The sequence below is a fragment of the Poecilia reticulata genome, chromosome 8 (assembly GCF_904066995.2).
Source record: "Poecilia reticulata chromosome 8, P_reticulata-male-v2, whole genome shotgun sequence".
NCBI classification, from domain to species: domain Eukaryota; kingdom Metazoa; phylum Chordata; class Actinopteri; order Cyprinodontiformes; family Poeciliidae; genus Poecilia; species Poecilia reticulata.
In genome coordinates this window covers 5,854,749-5,873,975 of record NC_088837.1, presented here as the reverse complement: position 1 = coordinate 5,873,975, position 19,227 = coordinate 5,854,749, and the positions used below count along the sequence as shown (strand labels likewise).

The 19,227-nt window shown below is 39.8% G+C and overlaps 1 protein-coding gene across 1 annotated transcript in view; it reads right to left on the bottom strand.

Annotated features, from left to right (window-relative positions):
• Window positions 1-19,227, bottom strand: part of usp43b (ubiquitin specific peptidase 43b) — a 77,892-nt gene that overhangs the window by 27,956 nt on the left and 30,709 nt on the right. Inside the window, exons 3-4 of the mRNA XM_008415457.3 lie at window positions 16,319-16,422; window positions 4,682-4,774 (exon numbers count right to left, since the gene is read on the bottom strand). Of these exons, the coding sequence (XP_008413679.2) occupies window positions 4,682-4,774; window positions 16,319-16,422 (197 nt within the window). The remainder of the gene's footprint in view (window positions 1-4,681; window positions 4,775-16,318; window positions 16,423-19,227) is intronic.

Below are 19,227 nucleotides of genomic sequence, written 5' to 3'. Positions count from 1 at the left end.
ACATTATGCATCCAGATTTCCCAAAAAGAATGTAGACGGATGTATTTTTCTATATTTGAAAACAGCATGTACGTAGACACATACGGTTATATTTCCCCGTGCTGCTATATGCTCTTCTGGTCATTATTTTCCCTCCGTTTCCTCCTTCCTGTGTTGCTCATTTCCTCGAGGACTCTGCGGTTGACGCTCTGACGCCTTACCAGCTGTAAAACCTCAACTCAACAAGAGGCACAACAGGAGGACACCGAGGCTCTCGTGAGGTGCCAGATTGTCAGTCTTGGTTGCAGTAATCCAGTCCTCCTTTTCATGATGGGGGGGTAAAAAACTGTTTTAAAAAATTGTTACTTGCTCACCGACTTTTTCGTCTTCCAGACTCAGTACCTCGATTTCAGCTCTCGCCTCTATGACTTCTATAGTTGTTGCTTTCCTGATTTAGAAATTCCTCATTGGTCCGATCACTTATCACTTATCAATTATCAATACTCGATTCATTACTAGGGATGTACTTTTTTCACTTTCGATAACAATAATGATATCTGAGGTTTAGTATCGGCCGAAATAGATTGACTACCTACCAAGTTTACTCCAAAACATCAGAACTTAGCTTAGTTAGTTTATAATAAATATTGTCTATTGCCTATTGGGTCATTGTGAATTCATACATTTCAGTCACGAGGTCAAACTCCTCAAAAATGAACGTTTGGTGGACTGATAATCAGTTTGGGTTCAATTTTGTACGGAAACAGTTTTCAGCTCCGTATCTTTGAGAAAGTTAAGACTTGCCACGCACTGCCGGTTTAAAAATCCTCCCACAAAAACTCAACGGGATCCGTTCTGACGGCGTCATTCAATAGCCCTGTGAAGTTTTCCTCTTTGAGTCAATACTTGGTGGAATTGCCTGAGAGCTGTAGGTTTTTACTCTTAGGTTCTTCTCTGACAGCGCAGTTCTTTTTCTCCCCGCGCTCGCTTGTAAGGAAGGTCAAACAGATGAACTCTCTCTCTGATCGGAGATGTCTACGCTTTGACGTGTGCGACTGTGGGAGTTACTTGTAGATCCCTTGATGAGATGCTGGAGTCGCTTTGCCTCGAGTCGTGTGCTGTCGGGCTCATTTTTGTCACTCGTTTTCTTCCATTTTCTGGATTTGCTCAAGCTTCACCGGGTGAGAGTGCGAGTATTTACAAGAGGGAGAGACCATCAAAGGCACGACAAAACTTTGATTTAAGATAATCGAGCAAAACATTAAAGAGTCCTTAATTTTAGGCTTATGTCAAAAGGGTATAAGGATCTAGCATCTTGCAGCAGGTAACTCTCTTCATTTAGTAAAAACCCAGATTAGTTGCTCCTGGAGACTGAGACTAATGGCTAGTCCAACAGGAACTTGGTCTTCTACATCTTCAAATGAGCTCCAATCTCAAAACTTTCATATTGGTTAAATGGATTTGCTCTCTTGATTACTGAAGAAGATTCACGTACAATTTAACAGGCTTATTCAGTTCTATTCATGCTAGAAGTATCAGATTTGTGAATTCTAACCAAAATAATCTCAATAATAAATTGGGTGTCATAAACTAGAGGTAGTGAACCCCATTCTATTTCATGTTAGGATTGTGCTAAATAAACAGTCTCCTAATGATGCCAGCCAAGTGCAGTATTTTGGTCACATGTCTAAAGAGAAGCCCTGGTTGCAGTGTAGGTGTTAGAAAGATGGAACCGTTAGCGTTAGCGGGCCTAATGATTAGGATTAGCACTTCAGGGTTAGCTCGACCTAATTTTTAGTTAGCGGAATATCATTGGTGGTCTAAAGTCTCCTACCTTAACTTTGACAAGTCTCCTACCGTAACTTTGTGAGGAAGCAAAGTTCGATGAGCCCAGGACCTTTTAGCAGTTAGCTTCCTGCTTATTCTGCTTTAATCTAATTCTAGTTTGCTTAAAGATTGAACGCTGATGCAGATCGAGAAAGGGAACTCTGTTCTGCTAAGAAACCTTCATTTCGGTTCAGTTGAAGTGAACTCCCACGCGGTTTGATTGTAAAGCGTACCGGAAGCTGCTCTCCAAGCAAGAAACGAACTACAGCGCACGGCATTCTGGGTAAATACAACCAAAACAACGCTAGCAGAAGAAATGGCTTTCCATTTCTCCAACCGCTAAAATCTCACGCCACTCCGTTTTAGTTTACATTTTGTGAAGAAAGAGTTCAGAGTCTTCTTCACAGGTTTTTGTTTCAGTGGTTCTTGGTGCAGTGCCACCACAGGCGAGGAGCGGAACAGGTTTTACGAAAAGTTGTCACAGTGGGCTATCAGGTGTGAAAACAAACTTAAACAGAAACAGAAAGAATCCCACATGGCAGCACGCGATGCAAGCCAAATGATCTGAATTAAAAATAGCATGAAGCTCTCACAGGACAGAGCTGACAGTTTGAACTCCTTACCACGGTGAATGTTGGGTGAGGAACAAAATGTGTGTGTTTTTGGCCTCGATGTACGTGAGCTGAACTGTTCTGCTTCAAAACATGCTTTAGAAGACAATCTGTTTAAACCCTTGGTCTCACCTTGGCTGCCATACATTAGAGAAAAAAAGATTAAACTCTCAAAACTGTCTCAGAATTAGCAGGGATGTTAGCTTAAGTCTTACATCTGAATAAAAAGGTCCCAGAGGAAAACTGCAAATTGGCAACAAAAAAAAATCACCATTTGTGAAGCATGAGTAGAAGGGTTAAAATATTCTAAAAAAGTAAAGAATCCATTAATATTTTTTGAACACCTTAACTAATAATTTTCCCTTTGGCTCTAGTGAAAAAGATGTTACGTGTGCCGATGAAGGCCAGTAAGGGCGGCTCATCTGGCTCATTATGATTCATAACAGCTGCCCCAGCAGGTGCTCCTGTACGCCTCAGCAGCTCAGCTCCACAGGACGAGACGAGGAACGGAGCAAAACGCAGGAAAATATTCTGTTTATTACTGTTGATACGTTGGGCGTGTTAAGGTAAAAAAAAAAAAAAAAACTGGACTTCATCCAGCACCTTACAAAACTGGTCATGGCCCTTTCAGGTCTCAAACTTCATTGTGCTCAATTATTTCACACGTCGGATCAACACGCAGCAGTTCGGCATTGTGCAGTAGAAGAAGAAAATGCGTACATGTTGTTACCAATGCTGCTGTCGCTGCATTTACGGCTGCAAGTCAACCGGTGCTGTACATTTAGACTGAAATATTTGTTCATCTGCCTTAGCAAAATAGTTTACGCTCAGTGAAAGTTGATGGAAAGTATGGAACGTTGAAGTCTCGCCACAGATTTCATGTTTTAATTTTAAATCGTGACTTTGGGTCATTTTAACAGCTGGATCTGGTTTGATCTGAGCCAGGGGCCCTTTGCAATCCTGGGTTTAGCTAAAGAAGACATGTTCTGATCTACAAATGTTACGTGATCTTCAAGAAAAAGGTAACTTTATAGTTTTTGATAAATACCTACTTCAGGAAATTTGCTGTTGTTTTTAAAGGACCCAGTTTTATATCTTAGAATGGATACATTTTCTTCTGCAGGGTGTTGAACTTTATGGAAAACTAACAAGAAAAAAAGGACAATTTCCAACTTAATCACAAAAAAAAGACATAATATCACTAATATTTTTAGTTTTATACTGTTGTGAAAAATAAATTTAATACATAAAAAAATCCCCTGCAAAAAACAAAAACAAAGCAGAATTTGTTATTAAGTTCATATTTAAAACATTAGTTCATTCTTCATCATTTTAAGCCAGAGCTGCTAACATTCATATAATGGGAATGTTGATTATTTCATTGATTTTTTTCCCAGGCTGTATTTAATTCCATTTTCCTGTTAACTCTAATCAGATTTGCTGCTGCTGCTGAAAGGAAGCCTGATGGTGCCACTTTACTGACAGAGGTGGTGGAGGTGTGGAAATGTTCCTCAGTGGCAGATGAATGGGAATTGGTTGCACTTGATTTAATTTAAGGGTATCAGAGTAAAATATTTTCAGATTTCGATTTTTATGTTCTACTTCCAGATTATGCTGATTTATGTTGACCTTTCACACAAAAACCCACTAAAATAAATAAAAAATTGAAGTTCTAACATGTAAAATCTGGAAATAAAAAAAGAGGAAAAACGGAATAAATTTGCAAAGAACTCACCGTATGCCGTTACATTTTTACACCTGGGTTATTTTTTCCGTGCGCATGTGTGTGTGAGAATGCTTAAACGGACGCATAAATACAAAGGGAGAGTTTGAATGGAGCGTTTAAAAATGCCAGGATTTCCTGAGCTGAGCGAGCGCTCCCAACCTGCCACGGAGGATAACGTGGGTGTAGCGAAGTCAGGTTGAATGAGACATTGTTCCTTGACATTGTGAGGCTTTTCCTTCTCAGTACCAGCCCCGGCATCAGTGAGGAGTGCACAACCGAAGCACCAAGTTGCCCAGTCACTCTTCAGCTTGTGTTTGTTTATGTTTTCCTAAACCTTACAGACTTTTCTATTTCCATCTTTAGTCAGACTTTTCCCTCCTTGCAAAATATCCACCTCTATGAAAACACTCAGGTAGTTCCTTAAAGAACCGATAGTTTCAGTTACTTTTAATTGGTAACCCGTGAGAGACCTTCACCTTTACGCTGGTTGTATTTTCGAGCAGGCACGTAGATGTCAGCCTAAAGAGAGTCGGCTCACCTCGTCTGGCGGAGAGGGATGGGTAACGAGATGCAGAGGAAAGGGTCAAAGGTGTTGCTCTGTTTCAGGCAGTGGGGACACGTCAGGGAAGATCTGAGGAAAACAAGACACAACTTTATTTGATTTCTGAACCGACACACAAAGACCTTCTACCGGTTAAGGAGTTTAACCGTGAACGCGGTGAAAACGAAGCCGTTGTTCCGCCGCGACGCCTTGATCTGATTGTGAGAAAGGAAAACGATGAGTGATGCAACTGCTGATGAATCACAGAGGCAATGGATGTGAACGGAGGGGTGGGGGGTGGGGGGTCAGAATTAGTACAAGCTGTCCCCCTGGGGGGCGAAGGGAGGATGGGGGGGGCAGAAAAGGTTTCCATCTTGTTGCATCACTTTCTGTGAGAAGTGAAGGCAACTTTCCCTCTTTACATCTGAACGCACAGAAATGAATGAAAGCGCCAGAAATAACCTGCTAAATGATTTATGACAGTCAGGTAGTAATTTCAAGCCGTACAAAAAAAGTGGTAAAACTTTTTGGACATGAAATAAAGAAAGCACATTGTTTCCATATTTTCTTAAGTTACAACCACAAACATCAATGTTTGTTTGTCTTTTTTATCTGGATTTTATGTAACAGATTAACACAAACTAAAATGAATAACCTGGAGATGTAGAGCAGTGTCTTAAAGGGATGTGAACATAAAAAAACAAAAACAAAATCAACTTTTAATTTTTATAACATAAAATATCAACATAGGCGACACGGCGTCAATCATTGTCGTGAATTTTTGGCCTCACGTGAAGTCATGCCCAAGTGTTAGACTCCTGGGTCAGCACATTGTAGAAACAACTTTAACAGTGTGTCACTACCAGCTTCACACATATTAAAAGTGAAATTAAGGGTCGTCTTTCTGGTGGAGTCTTTGGAAAATTGACCTCCAAACCCCAATTAATGCTCTGAACGTGAAAATATTTAAGGGTTTTTGACCACTTTTGCAAGGCAGAATATTTAATCAGAACCCCCATGTATGAAGCTGCTGCATCCGAGGTGCACAAAGGAGAGTAATAGGAGATCCTTCCTCCCAGCTGTTAGACTCTATTACCTTCACTGATCCCAACAATAAGTGTTTAGATTCCTGCTGGTATTTGCATAGTTTTTACTGATTTTTAAAAACATTCCTGGTGCTATTTGCATTTCTCTGTTTTTAATTTTTCATATATTGTAAATAGTCTTTTGTTGTAATACTCTAAAACAGGGGTGCCCAAACTTTTTGAGACCAAGATCTACTTTTTCTCTCACCAGCTGCCTGAGATCTACCTCATGACACAGAGACATAAAAATAGCAAATTAAACTCTATTGACTTATTTTATATGTGAATATACATCAATTATAGCAGAAATAATAAAGTGACAGAAAACCTAATCCAGTTTCTTCCTCAGTGAGATTCTGACACTGGGAGCAGCTTACTAGTTTCTCAGTCAGAAGCTGGTTGCAAACCTGACGCCAGCAGGTGTCAGTCAGTCATGGTGGATCTGAAATTTGATTTTTCTCAATATGAGAAAATACAGGAGGAACCAAAGAGCCCAGTAAGGGTAAAGGCAAATCTTCTGAAGTCGGGATATAATTAATTTAATTTCACATAATTATCGTGGTAGAATTTGTTAAAACTTAGATATATTTGTCCTATTTGATGTTTGTTGTGACGTATAGTCACGAACGAACGAGTCGTTAGTCCAAGTTTGTCATTTATTGAACGTTCAGAAACAACAGCAGGTGTAATGAGCCACAGCAAAGGTAAACAAAGGTAAAGCAATCCGAAAAGACGATCAGCTCAAAACTACTACTACCCTCTTTATCTCTCCCCACCCGCCCCTTTCTCTCTTTCTTTTTTTTTGTCGTTTAAGCACACCCGTTGCCGTGGCAACCACCTGCGCTTAAGCCGAGCAAAGATTACATTAAAAACACAACATTCAGTCCGTTACATATCAGGTTTCCAGGCTTGATATTTATTTCTCGATTATTAATAAGCCTCTCATGAACACAGCGGTGGTTGAGTAGCTAATTTAAACTCCTGCTCTGCTCATCAGTCGGTCTTTGAGTCGCCTTTTTTTTTCTTCATTTTTTTTGTTAATGGAACCAAAACGCACTGAATTGCGCAACACCTTGTTGAAACAATAATTACTGAGATTATTAATTTTAAAATGTTTCGTTGACTTTTTATAATTTTTTTTTTTATGAAGCTACAAACGTTTAGGATCTTAGTGAATATTTTTGATAAGCCTGCAGAGGAAGAAGTGCTGGACTCAGCGTCCTGGTGTCGATCAGTTTGTCACCTGCTGCCGAGATCGACTCAAAACCTTTCCGCGATCGACCGGTCGATCACGATCGACGTATTGAGCACCCCTGCTCTAATACATGTCCATTTAAAAAATATCCTACTCAGTTGCACATTCCTTGGACTGAAGTATAATATTTTAGATTATGCTATAATTCTGCCTTTACTCCACAGCATATTATTCCTAACTTGTGTTTCTTTTATAGATATATAATACAGCTCTGGAAAAATGAAGAGACCACTTAAACTGATCAGTTTCTCTCATGTGACCTTTCATAGGTCTATGTTTGAGTAAAAAGAACGTTGTTCTTTTATTCTATGAACTACTGACAACATGCCTCCGAAATTCCAAGCAAAGATTTTGTATTTATTTGCAGAAAATGTGAAGAGGTCAAAATAATGGAAAAGATGCAGTGCTTTCATACCTCAAATAATGCAAAGAAAACAAGTTCATATTCATTTAGAAACAACAAAACTAATGTTTTAACTCAGGAAGAGTTCAGGAATCAATATTTTGTGGAATAACCATGAAGTTTTTTATCTATCTATCTATCTATATATATATATATATATATATATATATATATATATAAAGACATTATAGCGTAGCATTAGCGTTAGCATAATTCTTTAGATTTGCTTGTTTCTTTGCTGCTGTTACACCTGAATTTCCCCAATGTGGGACAATAAGGGACATTTCTATTATTTTCTCCGTATTTGTTCTTCTTCTTGTTTGTTTAATTGGCAAAAGAAGTTTATGACTCCTCAGGGTTACAATATGACTGGAAGTGGAACGACTGTGGGACTGGGACGTCCGCTCACGCGGTCCGACTCCATATATTTTGCCTCTGTGGTCGGACTGAAAGCAGGAGCCCAGTCACCTATTTGGGAAGTGATATATCAATGGAGTCAACAAGGGAGTGATGCATTTCCTCTGCTCCTGCATTTCACTTCCTAGACTAGGATCATGGTGGCATAAATCTGGAACCGTGGGGTGATGTGATGCACGACCCTCCATGCTGCACATAAAGAGAGAACAGGCCTGAGTGTGGAACCACCCGGCAGCAATATAACACAGAGTGTAATTAATGTATGTTGCGAGAATTGAGACTACAATAAAAACGTTTGGGACATCACAGTGAAAGACAGGACATCATTTGGTTTGGAGAGCACAACTGGGAGAAGCTTCTTTATAGGACATTTGTTATGAAGCCTGTCATGCATAGTGGTCACTATGGTGGACATCTATCTAAAAGCCATTTTCTTGTGCTTCTTGTGGATTTTTATGTTATAAATGCACACAGACCACTGAAGTGGACACTAATGCATCATAAAATACACCATCAACTACTGGCCATCAGTTGCAAATGCAAGAAATAATTTTTGTTAAATCCAATGTGGCCAACAGGCAAAAAAGCATGCCAACCGACCCCGTCCCTCCTTCTACTATAGACGACTCTTGCAGGTAAAAAAAAAATATTGTGACATCAGATAACCTCTAAAGAACAATATGGCTGATGTATTTTTCAAATAAAAACTTTGCATTTGGAGAAAATTACAATTGATCACTTAAAACAAAAATAACAAAACTTTTTTTTTAAACACATTTTTTTCTACCTTTTTTTTAATGCCTTAAGAAAATAAATTTAAAAATTGGGGGAAAAAAATCCTGACACAAAGGATCATAATTCATGCATGAAAGGGTTTAAAAAAATTACAGTAGGTTTGCAACATTTTCATGCAACAACTGATTTTTAAAAATAATGTATATATAAAAAGAAACATGCTCTCCATCCAGTCGAGCAACTTCTTCTACCTAATAAAAAGCTGCTCAAAGACAGCCATGCTCCAGCTTATGCTCCAGCTTCAAGCTCTGAAGAGAGCCTTGCAGCTCTCAAAAGAATTTCATTCAAGTGAGGAGAAGAGTCGGCTCTCCTTCCAGTCATCTGTGAGGTTTTTAATTGCTGGACAACCAGTGAAATACTTGATTGCCTGTGAGGACTTCCTCCTGTACATCCAGACAAAAGCATCCTTCAGAAAACTGGCGCCGGCTTCAGGAACAGATTTTTTCACTCCTTTCAATGTTCCAACTCATCATTCGAATGTTTCTTTAACTATTTAATGAAACTTTATTCTTAGATGGCATCGTCCGCTATTGCTTTCATAAACACTGCTTCGACAGCGTCTTGACATTCTTTTTCTACGCATGCAGGTCGCTTTGAGGTCACCAACCGCTCTGATTGTGGTCGCATTTAATTAGTAGTATCAAAAAAAAAAAAAGAACGTAAAGTTAACTCTGTGAAACCGTCTCACCCAATTTAGGCGCTCTTTTAATATCACAGATGGTCAGGTCCATGCCAGATTAATGTTTAGTACTAAAACGTCAGAGACCCACGTACACTTAGAAAATGTTAGATTTTCAATCAATGTCATAATATTTTCATTGCTCATCTATTTACCCAAACTTATGTTTTCGGCCTATATTGGAACATTGTAGCATTAGCATTAGCATTAGCATTGTTCTTCAGATTTGCTTCAGCAAGAGGTCACAATGGACTTTTTTTGTCATCCGTCATTTTGACTGACTGCGTTAAAAATGGAAAAAAAAAAAAATCTAATTATATTTTTACCCGGTAATTTGTGAAGGATGTTGACATGGGCTGTTCTGTTGGATTTAATATCTAACTTCTTCTCTGCAGTGACAAAAAAATAAATTAAAAATAAAACACTGACTGTGTCTCCCATAGTTACATATGAACAATGTAATTAAACGGCTCCACTTAGTTTAGATCGGACATCAAAAAAATCCTACCTGAATTGTGTAATTTACTGCTATTGTTTTTAAAGACCATAATTTCAGTAAGCATAGTAACTTCTGCCCCATTTAGCTTTTTGTTTAGCATATTTTAGCTCCATTTTGTCGTTTGTTGCAACCGCAGGGTGAGTCAGGAGCACATCTTACCATGAGTGATTTAAAGGATCCTCCATTAATAATATTAATGAAAAGCTGATTTTCCTTCAAACTGAAATATAATTACCTCCAAAATAAATCCTATAAAAACTCTGTTTTAAACATGTGACGTTAATATGCCATTGTTAATGTCAAAAATTAATCTTTTATACTGATTTAGAGGTCATGAGACTGATTTGTCATTGTAAGTCTGGTTGGTTTATAATCCAAAATGCAGCTTAATGTATAATATCTTCACCACACATGACTTTAAAGCGATAAGTACCAGTAAGGACGATCATCGTCAAGTCTCTGTTTACATCCAGTTCGTTGTCCGCAGCTCTGTTTATCGTTACCTCGGTGTCGCCGGACACAAACTCTACTTAGAACCGGTGAGGTTTGACTTTGAAAAATTTGCCATGGTGTTTACAAATGGCAGCTGCTTCGCTCAAATCCTTTGCCTCTTGTGATGTCAACCAAAATACTCATACAGGAGGATTGACAGATTTTTGGTTTTAAGAGAGTTTTCGAAAATCTTGGTATCTTGAAGTGGAAATTCACTTCATTTCTCAGATGTGTTTTTTTCCCCATCAGTGTACATTGATAGTAAAAATATACACAATCAGATAGTACATAAAATAATTCAACAATCTATCCCTCGTTTTATTTTGCATTAGCAAAGAGAGCTTCGTGAAATGTGTGCCTTTGTGGATCTTTACACACCGTAAATAACTTGATCAAATGTTTTTCTCCTTCTGACAGGCTTACAGGGGAGCAGATTGGGAGGAGGTAAATAAAGCTCTATTCAAGCAAACCCAGCTGACAAGGGCTCTGAGTGGATCTAACCCTCTTGGCAGAGCAGAACGGCTGCCCCACGGATGTCTTATTTTCGCCAGGAAACAGTTAGGGCGACGGCCCTCCATGCATACAAATCTCACTCAGACTCCACTGAAACATAGATGTGCCCTGTCCAGCTCTAAAACGCCAAAAGAGAGAGGAGAAGAAAAGGGAAAAGCGCCAACGGATGAGGTGATATTCCAGCGATGCTCTAATGGAGTAAGCGTGCCAAGGTTGAGAGGTTCGCGTCCCCCTGTCTGAGACGCAGCCATCCTGAAGAGACTGCGAGCTTGACGCTTTGCAGAGGCACTGATTTGAACTCAGCGGCACAATGCACCGTTTACACGTATTCATTCACTTATTTCAGCAGCGGGAGTAAAAAAAAAAAAAGAAAAAGGTCTTTATTTGCTTTGGTAATTTGTGCTCAAGACGTAAACCGAATAAAAATACTCATAGCCTACAAACGAGGTAAATAAATACAACCTATTTGTGAGGAGAACAACAATATTTGACTGATTTGAAGGAAACGGCGGAGGGCATTTCAGGGAAAAGTTCCACAGGAGTAAGACGAGCTGCACTAAAGCTGCGGCGTGTCTGTAATCTGAAACACTTGGCTGCCCATCGCCTGGCTTCATCGCAGCGAGCACCGCATGACTGACACTTTCATATGACTGTGTACAATTGACAAAGCTCAAATATGTCGAGTCGACCTGCTGAATGAAAGACTTCCATCTTTAAAACATGTCTTAAGATTCGACATTAAAAAGCTAAAGAGGATCACATGTAGAGTGCCTTGTGAAAGTAATCACATAGCTCTTGAAATTTTTCACCACCATGCTTCACCATGGGGTTGCTGCATTCAGAGAGATGTGGAGTGTTAGGATGCATTCACACCAGCACTGTTTAGTCCACTTTAATTGAAATCTAGTTTGCTTGCCGAGAAAGTCTGGTTCGCTTGGGGAGGTGTGAACACGCAATCGAACTCTGATGCAGACCAAAAAAGCAAACTCTGCTCCGTCTACAAACCTATTCTCAGTTCGGCTGTAGTGCTTTGAAAGGCATATGTGAATCCCAAGTGGATCGGAGACCAGAAACATCCAATAGAGCAGGACATTCTGGGTAAATACAACCAAAAAACGTGGGAGAAGTGGCTTGTCATCTTTTGCCAACGACGACAGAGAAATCCTACAACCGGTAGAATCTGGCGCTACTCCATTTTTATTTGCATTTTACGGAAAACTAAGTTGATCTCATGTCTTCTTCGATCTGAATCGCCCATTGTAGCATAAGTGTGTTTCATGTTGGCCTAATAGGTTAATTTGGTCTAATTTGCCCAGAGCACTTCTCTCAAGGGGTATAAATACATACATAAATACATAAGTGTTGACAGAAAGTATTTACATTTTGAATCAACATATTTCACCAAATGAATCGTAAATCTAAAAAAATGTATCCAATATGACCTGGTCCATATTATGACGGCATAAAACAAATTAAGATGAAATATCGCTTGGCTCCTCTGGCTCTGGCTGTGATTTGACATGTTTGGGCATGTTTAATGGCTGCGATGACTGTACACTGGACAAACTGGGCTATTACTGGAATAAATCTCCACTCCGTCAACTCCAGACATTGCCTCATGCTGGACACTGCATGGAGAAACGTTACACAAGCGGGAGGAAAGCGGGACACAAGTCAAGGAGTGTTTGATCCGAGTCGATTCCTGGTGATTACTGGTATTTGTTTCCACCCTGCTCGATACATGTTGTCTGCAGGTTTTTTGTTTTGTTGTTCTATTCTTAAAAACAGACTCTGACTCTTCTCTCTGCACCACCTCACCCACTCTCCTTGGCTGGGACGGTGTTTGAGTGGGAGACGGGAGGCGCAGATTTCGCCTGCAAGCCTGCTAATTGTGCTTGTTGCTGTGTAAGACACACCCCGACGTGTCACCGCTGAAACATTTGACAGCGAGGTTGGCAATTAAGAGCCGCGCTCCAACAGATGTATTACTGGTAGTCACACAGAGCTGTCAATTTCCAGAGGAATTAGCAGATGGAAGGCGGCGCAGACAAGCAGGGACATTAGCTGCTCTGCGTAGAACGGCTCCAAACCTCCGTCAGATCAGATCCAACGTTGTCGTAATTGGTCAGCTTTTTGAACGGTTTATTGGATAAACTGTTTAGCGGTATGACTTGTCAGCAATCTAAGAAAGATGTCACCGACAGCGCCTCTCAAAGGGCTGTGTAAGGTTTTTGAGGTAAAGAAATGTGACTGCTTAGAACATTTTCTACCTTTTATATCTGGCATAGATAGCATGCGACTGGAAAACAAAAACACATCTGAAGTAACCTGGTTGCGTAAGTGTGCACATCACCCTGAGACAAATAATTTTCGGAAGCAAATTTTGATTCGATTTCAGCATATTGTGTTTCTGGGTACATAACAGTTCTGATTTATGGAGAACCTAATGAAGTTGAAGTGAAGTTCAGCTGTCTTCATTGGACGGGTCAACATTTTTAATTTTATTAAAACCCTAATGATAAAAACCCAGTTGAGATCAAGATTTCTTTCACAAGTGTGACCAAGAAAGGCATCAGCACACGTCATGATGACAAGAAAACGGAAATAACAAAAATAGACATTAGAAATATGTAAATGACAACAAGTTGTTGTACAATAATCTCACTGTACAAAAGTGTCAGTCAGGAGATAAGTGTAAAAAAGCATTGTCCGCATAAGGTGGTAAATACACATCGGCTAATCCGCTAATGTGCTAATAGAGGAGCTGATTTTTCATTTAGCGCTTCAGCTAACTTTGAAAACGTTTAGCTTACCTTTCCATAAAGAAATTTTTCCAAATAAATTCTAAAGCGCTAATTTATCGTCGTCATTTAGCTAAATTAGCTCAACAAATATAAAACTAAAAGCATGAGTGAAAGGTCTGTTCCTAAGAATGACTTCCTGAAACACAAACAAGTGCATTTGTAATGACCAATTTGACCCTGTTGAGGGCGATACACTGCGTTGCAGCAAGTGTTGAGTCATTGACACATGGTCGGTAGCGGTTTAGCTTCCCTTAAATACCGTGTTGGTGTAGCTTGTTAGCAGAACTAATTTGTGTTTAGTGCTTTAGGGTTAGCACAGCTAACTGTTTAGCTAGTGGCGCCCACCACTGTGCATATCATGTGGTCAGTGTTGTGGAGATAAAAAATGTTTTTTACGTAATGAACTTGAAGGGAACGCAGCTCAACCAAACACATGAAATGTCTGAACCCTTCTCTGCACAATAATCTCTTAACAACTAATCTTTTACCAGGCAGAGTGGGGGAAATATGGCCAAGTGAAGACGTGGAAAGCCGATAAACTCCCAGTAAAGAATAAATGCTGAAATTAAATAGAAGGTGTTTAATCTAAGTATGAGTTCAACGCTGTGCAACTTGGATTTTTATTATTTGTTTACCAGTGAAATTGTGCAGAATATACGCCATATGAAAGTTGGACTTTGATGTTTTTCTTTACATGAGGTATGTAGACTTTTGTATGTGATCCAATAATAAAAGTGAAAAGAAAAGTGAACGTTCCAGACCAAGCATTCAGACAAAAGCTCAAAAATCCCCATCCAACAGATGCACACAGTGTCTAATAATAACTGCTTTATTTTTATCTCCTCGATCTCTGACTAATGGAAGCCACGAGGACCTCCAGCTGTGTGCTGATAACCTTTTCTGGTTTACAGCTAAATGCATTTGTGATTACGACAGCTGATTACAGAAAATCTCCCTATGAAATGAATTACAGAGACATTAACAGACTATTATGAAAACATTAAAAAAAAAAACTTGGCCACTGGCACAGTTAAGTATGCTAATTATTTCAGCACAAGTAAAGGCACACCAGAGAGTTACTGGTATGAATACAATTCTTCTCGCCTAGGAGAGACTCACATAACGGCACTTTGTCACGTTGTAGTTTTGTAGTTTGGGTCATTTTAATACGTAGAAAAGTCGGATGTAGCAGTTTGGAGTGGAGCAGGATGCTAGAATCTTTCTTAGCTGCTGTGTGTGAGGTACTGACCAGGGGGACGTTTCTTATCCTCTTTGACAACCATTGATTCTTGTTTCGTAAAGAGATGATGCCTGTTTCCATCCATTTTGGGAACCAATATTTTGTCATCAACAGGGGCCGTTGATGACACAACCTGGAAGAAAAGTCTAGGAACAAGATGGAGGACGCCATGAATGTGTCTGTGGGCCCTGTTTGCTGCAATCCTTGTTGTTTCTTTGTCTTCGGTTTGACCGACCCATTGGGTGACGTGATGGGTGACGTCATGGTTCATGTTGAAGAACCGGGTGCTCCACAGTGCCCATTAGAACCAGATTTGGTGTTTGGGAACGTCATTCTTCCAGTGGAAAAACGTGACACTGGTGCAAAATCAAACGTACTTTGGTTTGATCAAGTACCAGAAAGTTTCATTTTTGAAATAGTCAAACAATATAGGATCAAATGAACTGTATGCAAAATTTGTGTATTTCCATGGCTATAATTTTGTAACTCAAAAAATAGATAGCTAAAAAGAAAAATAAGCTGATAAGGGCTGGGTTGACCACATGGGTTCAGCATGTCGATTTACAGTTTGAAAAGATTAAATAAAATTAAATGAAAAAAAGAAAAGCGCAAATGACTTGAATACAGACCAAACTAATAGTTTGGATATTTATAATCCCATCTGTTACTCCTGGCATGTGTTGTTGTGAAGCTACCAGAGATGTGATGTTTGTCAGTGCAGCAACTAGCTAACATCAGCAGGATAAATCCTTACCAATAGTGTGCATTCAAATATTTTACAGTGCGTGTTTTATTGATTCATATTTTATAATGTGGGATTTCAGTGCCTCCTCTGATGTGTGCATTACCGAACCAAATCTCACTATGTTTAGTAATAATAATGAAGCACCAGAAATTCTCTAACTAAGCTGACGACTTAAACAAAAAAGTATAAAATACTAACCACACATAGTATTTTAACCTCTTTAAAAAAAAATCCAAGCTATCCCTTTAAAAGTTGCAACAATGTGAACCTTGCCTGTGTGCAGTAGCTTTATAAGGTATGACCTCTGAGTTGACATTTAGACAATCTGAAAAACACAACAGCACTAAATACTGTATGGAAAACATAACTCAAATCAAATAACAGGTTCGTACGTTGGGGGAGTTGCTGGCATTTTGGTTCAGGCACAATAAAAGACACCCGTCTCTGAGCTGGTTAAATACAGAGCACACAAATCTTCTAGGAGAAAATCAAACACATGATGTACCAAACAACCGAGCCACTCTCGGACAATAAAAAAAATAAAAAAATAAAAAAATCCATCAACAAGTGCTTCATACGCCCACGCTCTTCATGGGGGAAATCACCGGGTAGCCGTAAGAACCCCGCTGTTCCTTTGTTGCCGTGTCGCAGGATTTATTCGAAGCAGATGTGATGGTGGTGTGCTTGGAGTAGAGGACAAAACTCACTTGTACTGAGCCTGGAAGTGCTCCTGGACGAAGCTGTGCTGGGCCCTGGGCTGCTGGGACGGGATCGGGTCGGGACACGGCACCTCGTCAGCTCCGCTGGGACCCTGCGGCACAAGGGGAGGTCACCGTTAACACAGCGGCATGCGCGCGTCCTCGCAAAGTTTTGCGACGGAGCTCTTAAAATATTGTCACCTGATAAGTTAGAGAAGCGTTATGCTGATGTGCGGGAAGCAGTTTGAGGTCGTGAAGCTTTTATTTTAGCAATAAATTCACGTTCAGAGGAGGCAGAGAGGACTGACCTCACACAACTCTAACCCCCACAAACCCTCCTCCTGTCTGTTCTCTTTTATCTGTACACCTACAACAGAGAGGCTGGCCTTGGATGGCGATAAAACAGGAGCAGAAAAAAGCAGACTGATTACTGAAAGACTTGCAAGGTCACCAAACGAGTGAGGGACGGAGTGCTGTACACAGAGAGGGACAGACAATAGCCCAGTGATTACAAGGGTTTCCTCATAACCACACTAAGAGTAAAGTTTCTATAGAACCTCGCAAAAGTATTTGACACTTTACAACAACAAAATCTCATTTATATCAGGTTTATTTGTAAAGCAGCGAGGCATTTCAAAGTGCTTTGCACTTTAAACACTTAACACAGTAACCAAACATCACATTTTGTCAAATATCATCAAAATGGTCAAGAAAATCAAATATATTGATCAATGATCCAGTGATTATGAGTCAAAGGCAACTCCTAAAGGCGGAGTTTATCCTCGATAGTTTGTTCCAGATTTGTGGTGCATGGAAGCTGAATGCTGCTTCTCCATGTTTGGTTCTGGATCTGGTGGATGCAGAGCAGAACCAGAGGACCTGAGAGGTTCTGGAAGGTTGCTATGACAACAGCAGATCTTTAATGCATTTGGTACTAAGACATTCAATGATTTATAAACTAACAACAGTATTTTAAAGTCTATTCTTTGAGCTACAGGGAGCCAGTGTAGGGACTTTAAAACTGGTGTTATGTGCTCTATCTTCCTGGTTTTAGTCAGGACTCCAGCAGCAGCATCTGGATCAGCTGCAGCTGGAGGACTGATTTATTAGTCAGACCTGTATAGACGCTGTTGCAGTAATCAATACGACTGAAGATAAACGCATGGATGAGTTTCTCTAGATCGCGCTGAGACATAAGTCCTCTAATCCTGGAGATGTTCTTCAGATGATAGAAGGCCGACTTTGTAACTGTCTTAATGTGGCTCTGAAGGTTCAGGTCAGAGTCCATCACTACTCCCAGGTTTCGGGCTGATCGCTGGGTTTTAGTTGTAATAACTGAAGCTGTGCATTGACTCTAGGTCTATAACTCTAGATCGCTCCTCTTTACGTCCAAAAATAACAACTTCAATTTTGTTTCTGTTCAACTGGAGAAAGTTTTGGCACATCTACACATTTATCTGTTCTAAACATTTATTCGGGGCTTTGATGGGTTCAGAGTCACCTGCAATGTAGAGCTGTATATCATCTGCATTACTCATTATAACCTGAGCTAGCGGGAGCCTGTACCTCTGGATGTTAAATAGGAGGGGGTCCAGAACTGAACCTTGTGGTACTCCGCGTATGGTTTCTGTCCACTCTGAAAAGAACCAATGTCCTTGAGATTATTTGTGACTGATTGTGAAAATATTTATAACCATTTTTACATATAAAATGGTACTTTGTGTTGTTCTGCCACATCCAGTTTCAATAAAATACATGAAACTTTGTGGTTGTAACGTCAACAAACAAAAATGTAACTACGAACAGTTTTTGCAAGAATTTGTAGTTAAAAAAGTACTTTTCTCAAGCTGATGCATATAAGGTTAAAACACTGAACCCTCCCTGGATGGATTTGCCGTTTTCTGCTCTTCTACGGAAAAGCACAAAGCTGAGACCAGATCCATAAAGAAGAAAACAAAGTAATGAACTTTAATTACCTTGAGAATATGGTGGGAGTTAAATTCAGTTTTCTCTTGACAGGGATTTGGATAATTATAGGCTTGAGTTGCACAAGTGCAATCAAGGCTCGAGCAAGGCAACACCAAACAGAAACAGCACATCTCAAACCACAAGTTTACATAAAAAGACACAAACATGCTTTTCCTCACTATTTGAAGGTAACTGCACCGAATTTGTCTGGTTTTAGGTCAGTTTGAATTATAAAAAATATTGCTATTTACTAAATGCCACAATAATGAGAGAAAGAAGGTCAATCACTGATTTATTAATGTCTTCAGGATCATAAGTTTACATACAGAATAATTACTGTCTCTTCAAAGGGGCAGTATTACGTAAAATTGTCTCTTTTGAGCTTTACATCATATTATAATCATGTTATTCCCACATCAAAACACACCTGCAGTGTCGTCTTGATTCTTTCATGCATGTTTGAGCAATCTTAAATCTCCATGGCAACCATTCAGCTCTCCAAACCGCCTGGTTGGACCTTTGAGGTGAAGCTCCTCCTCTGAGCTGCAGCTTCAAGCCTCTGAGCTCCCGCCGTACAAACCAGCCCTCCTCCACTCGGCTCCTTCAGACTAGCCAGCAACAATTAGCATCATGCAACCTCCTCCTCAGAGCAACGCAGTCAAAACTGTTGCTAAAGGGTTAACAGAGGAGCCATGTTATGATGACTTCCTGAAGGCAGAGCTTCAGAAAAATCAGGAGTTTTTAAAGAGACAGAGGCCCAATTTCAAGGCGCAAAATTATGAAGTCAAATTTATTTCCAGTCATATTTGATATACGTAGGTTAACATAGCTACTTGATTGTGCTACAAAATGCCTCCATGTGCCTGAGAAACAAATAATGCTGCCCCCTTAAGAGTAGTTTAAAATTCACCCCTGATTGGGTCGGAATAAACATCGGCTGCTTCACAACG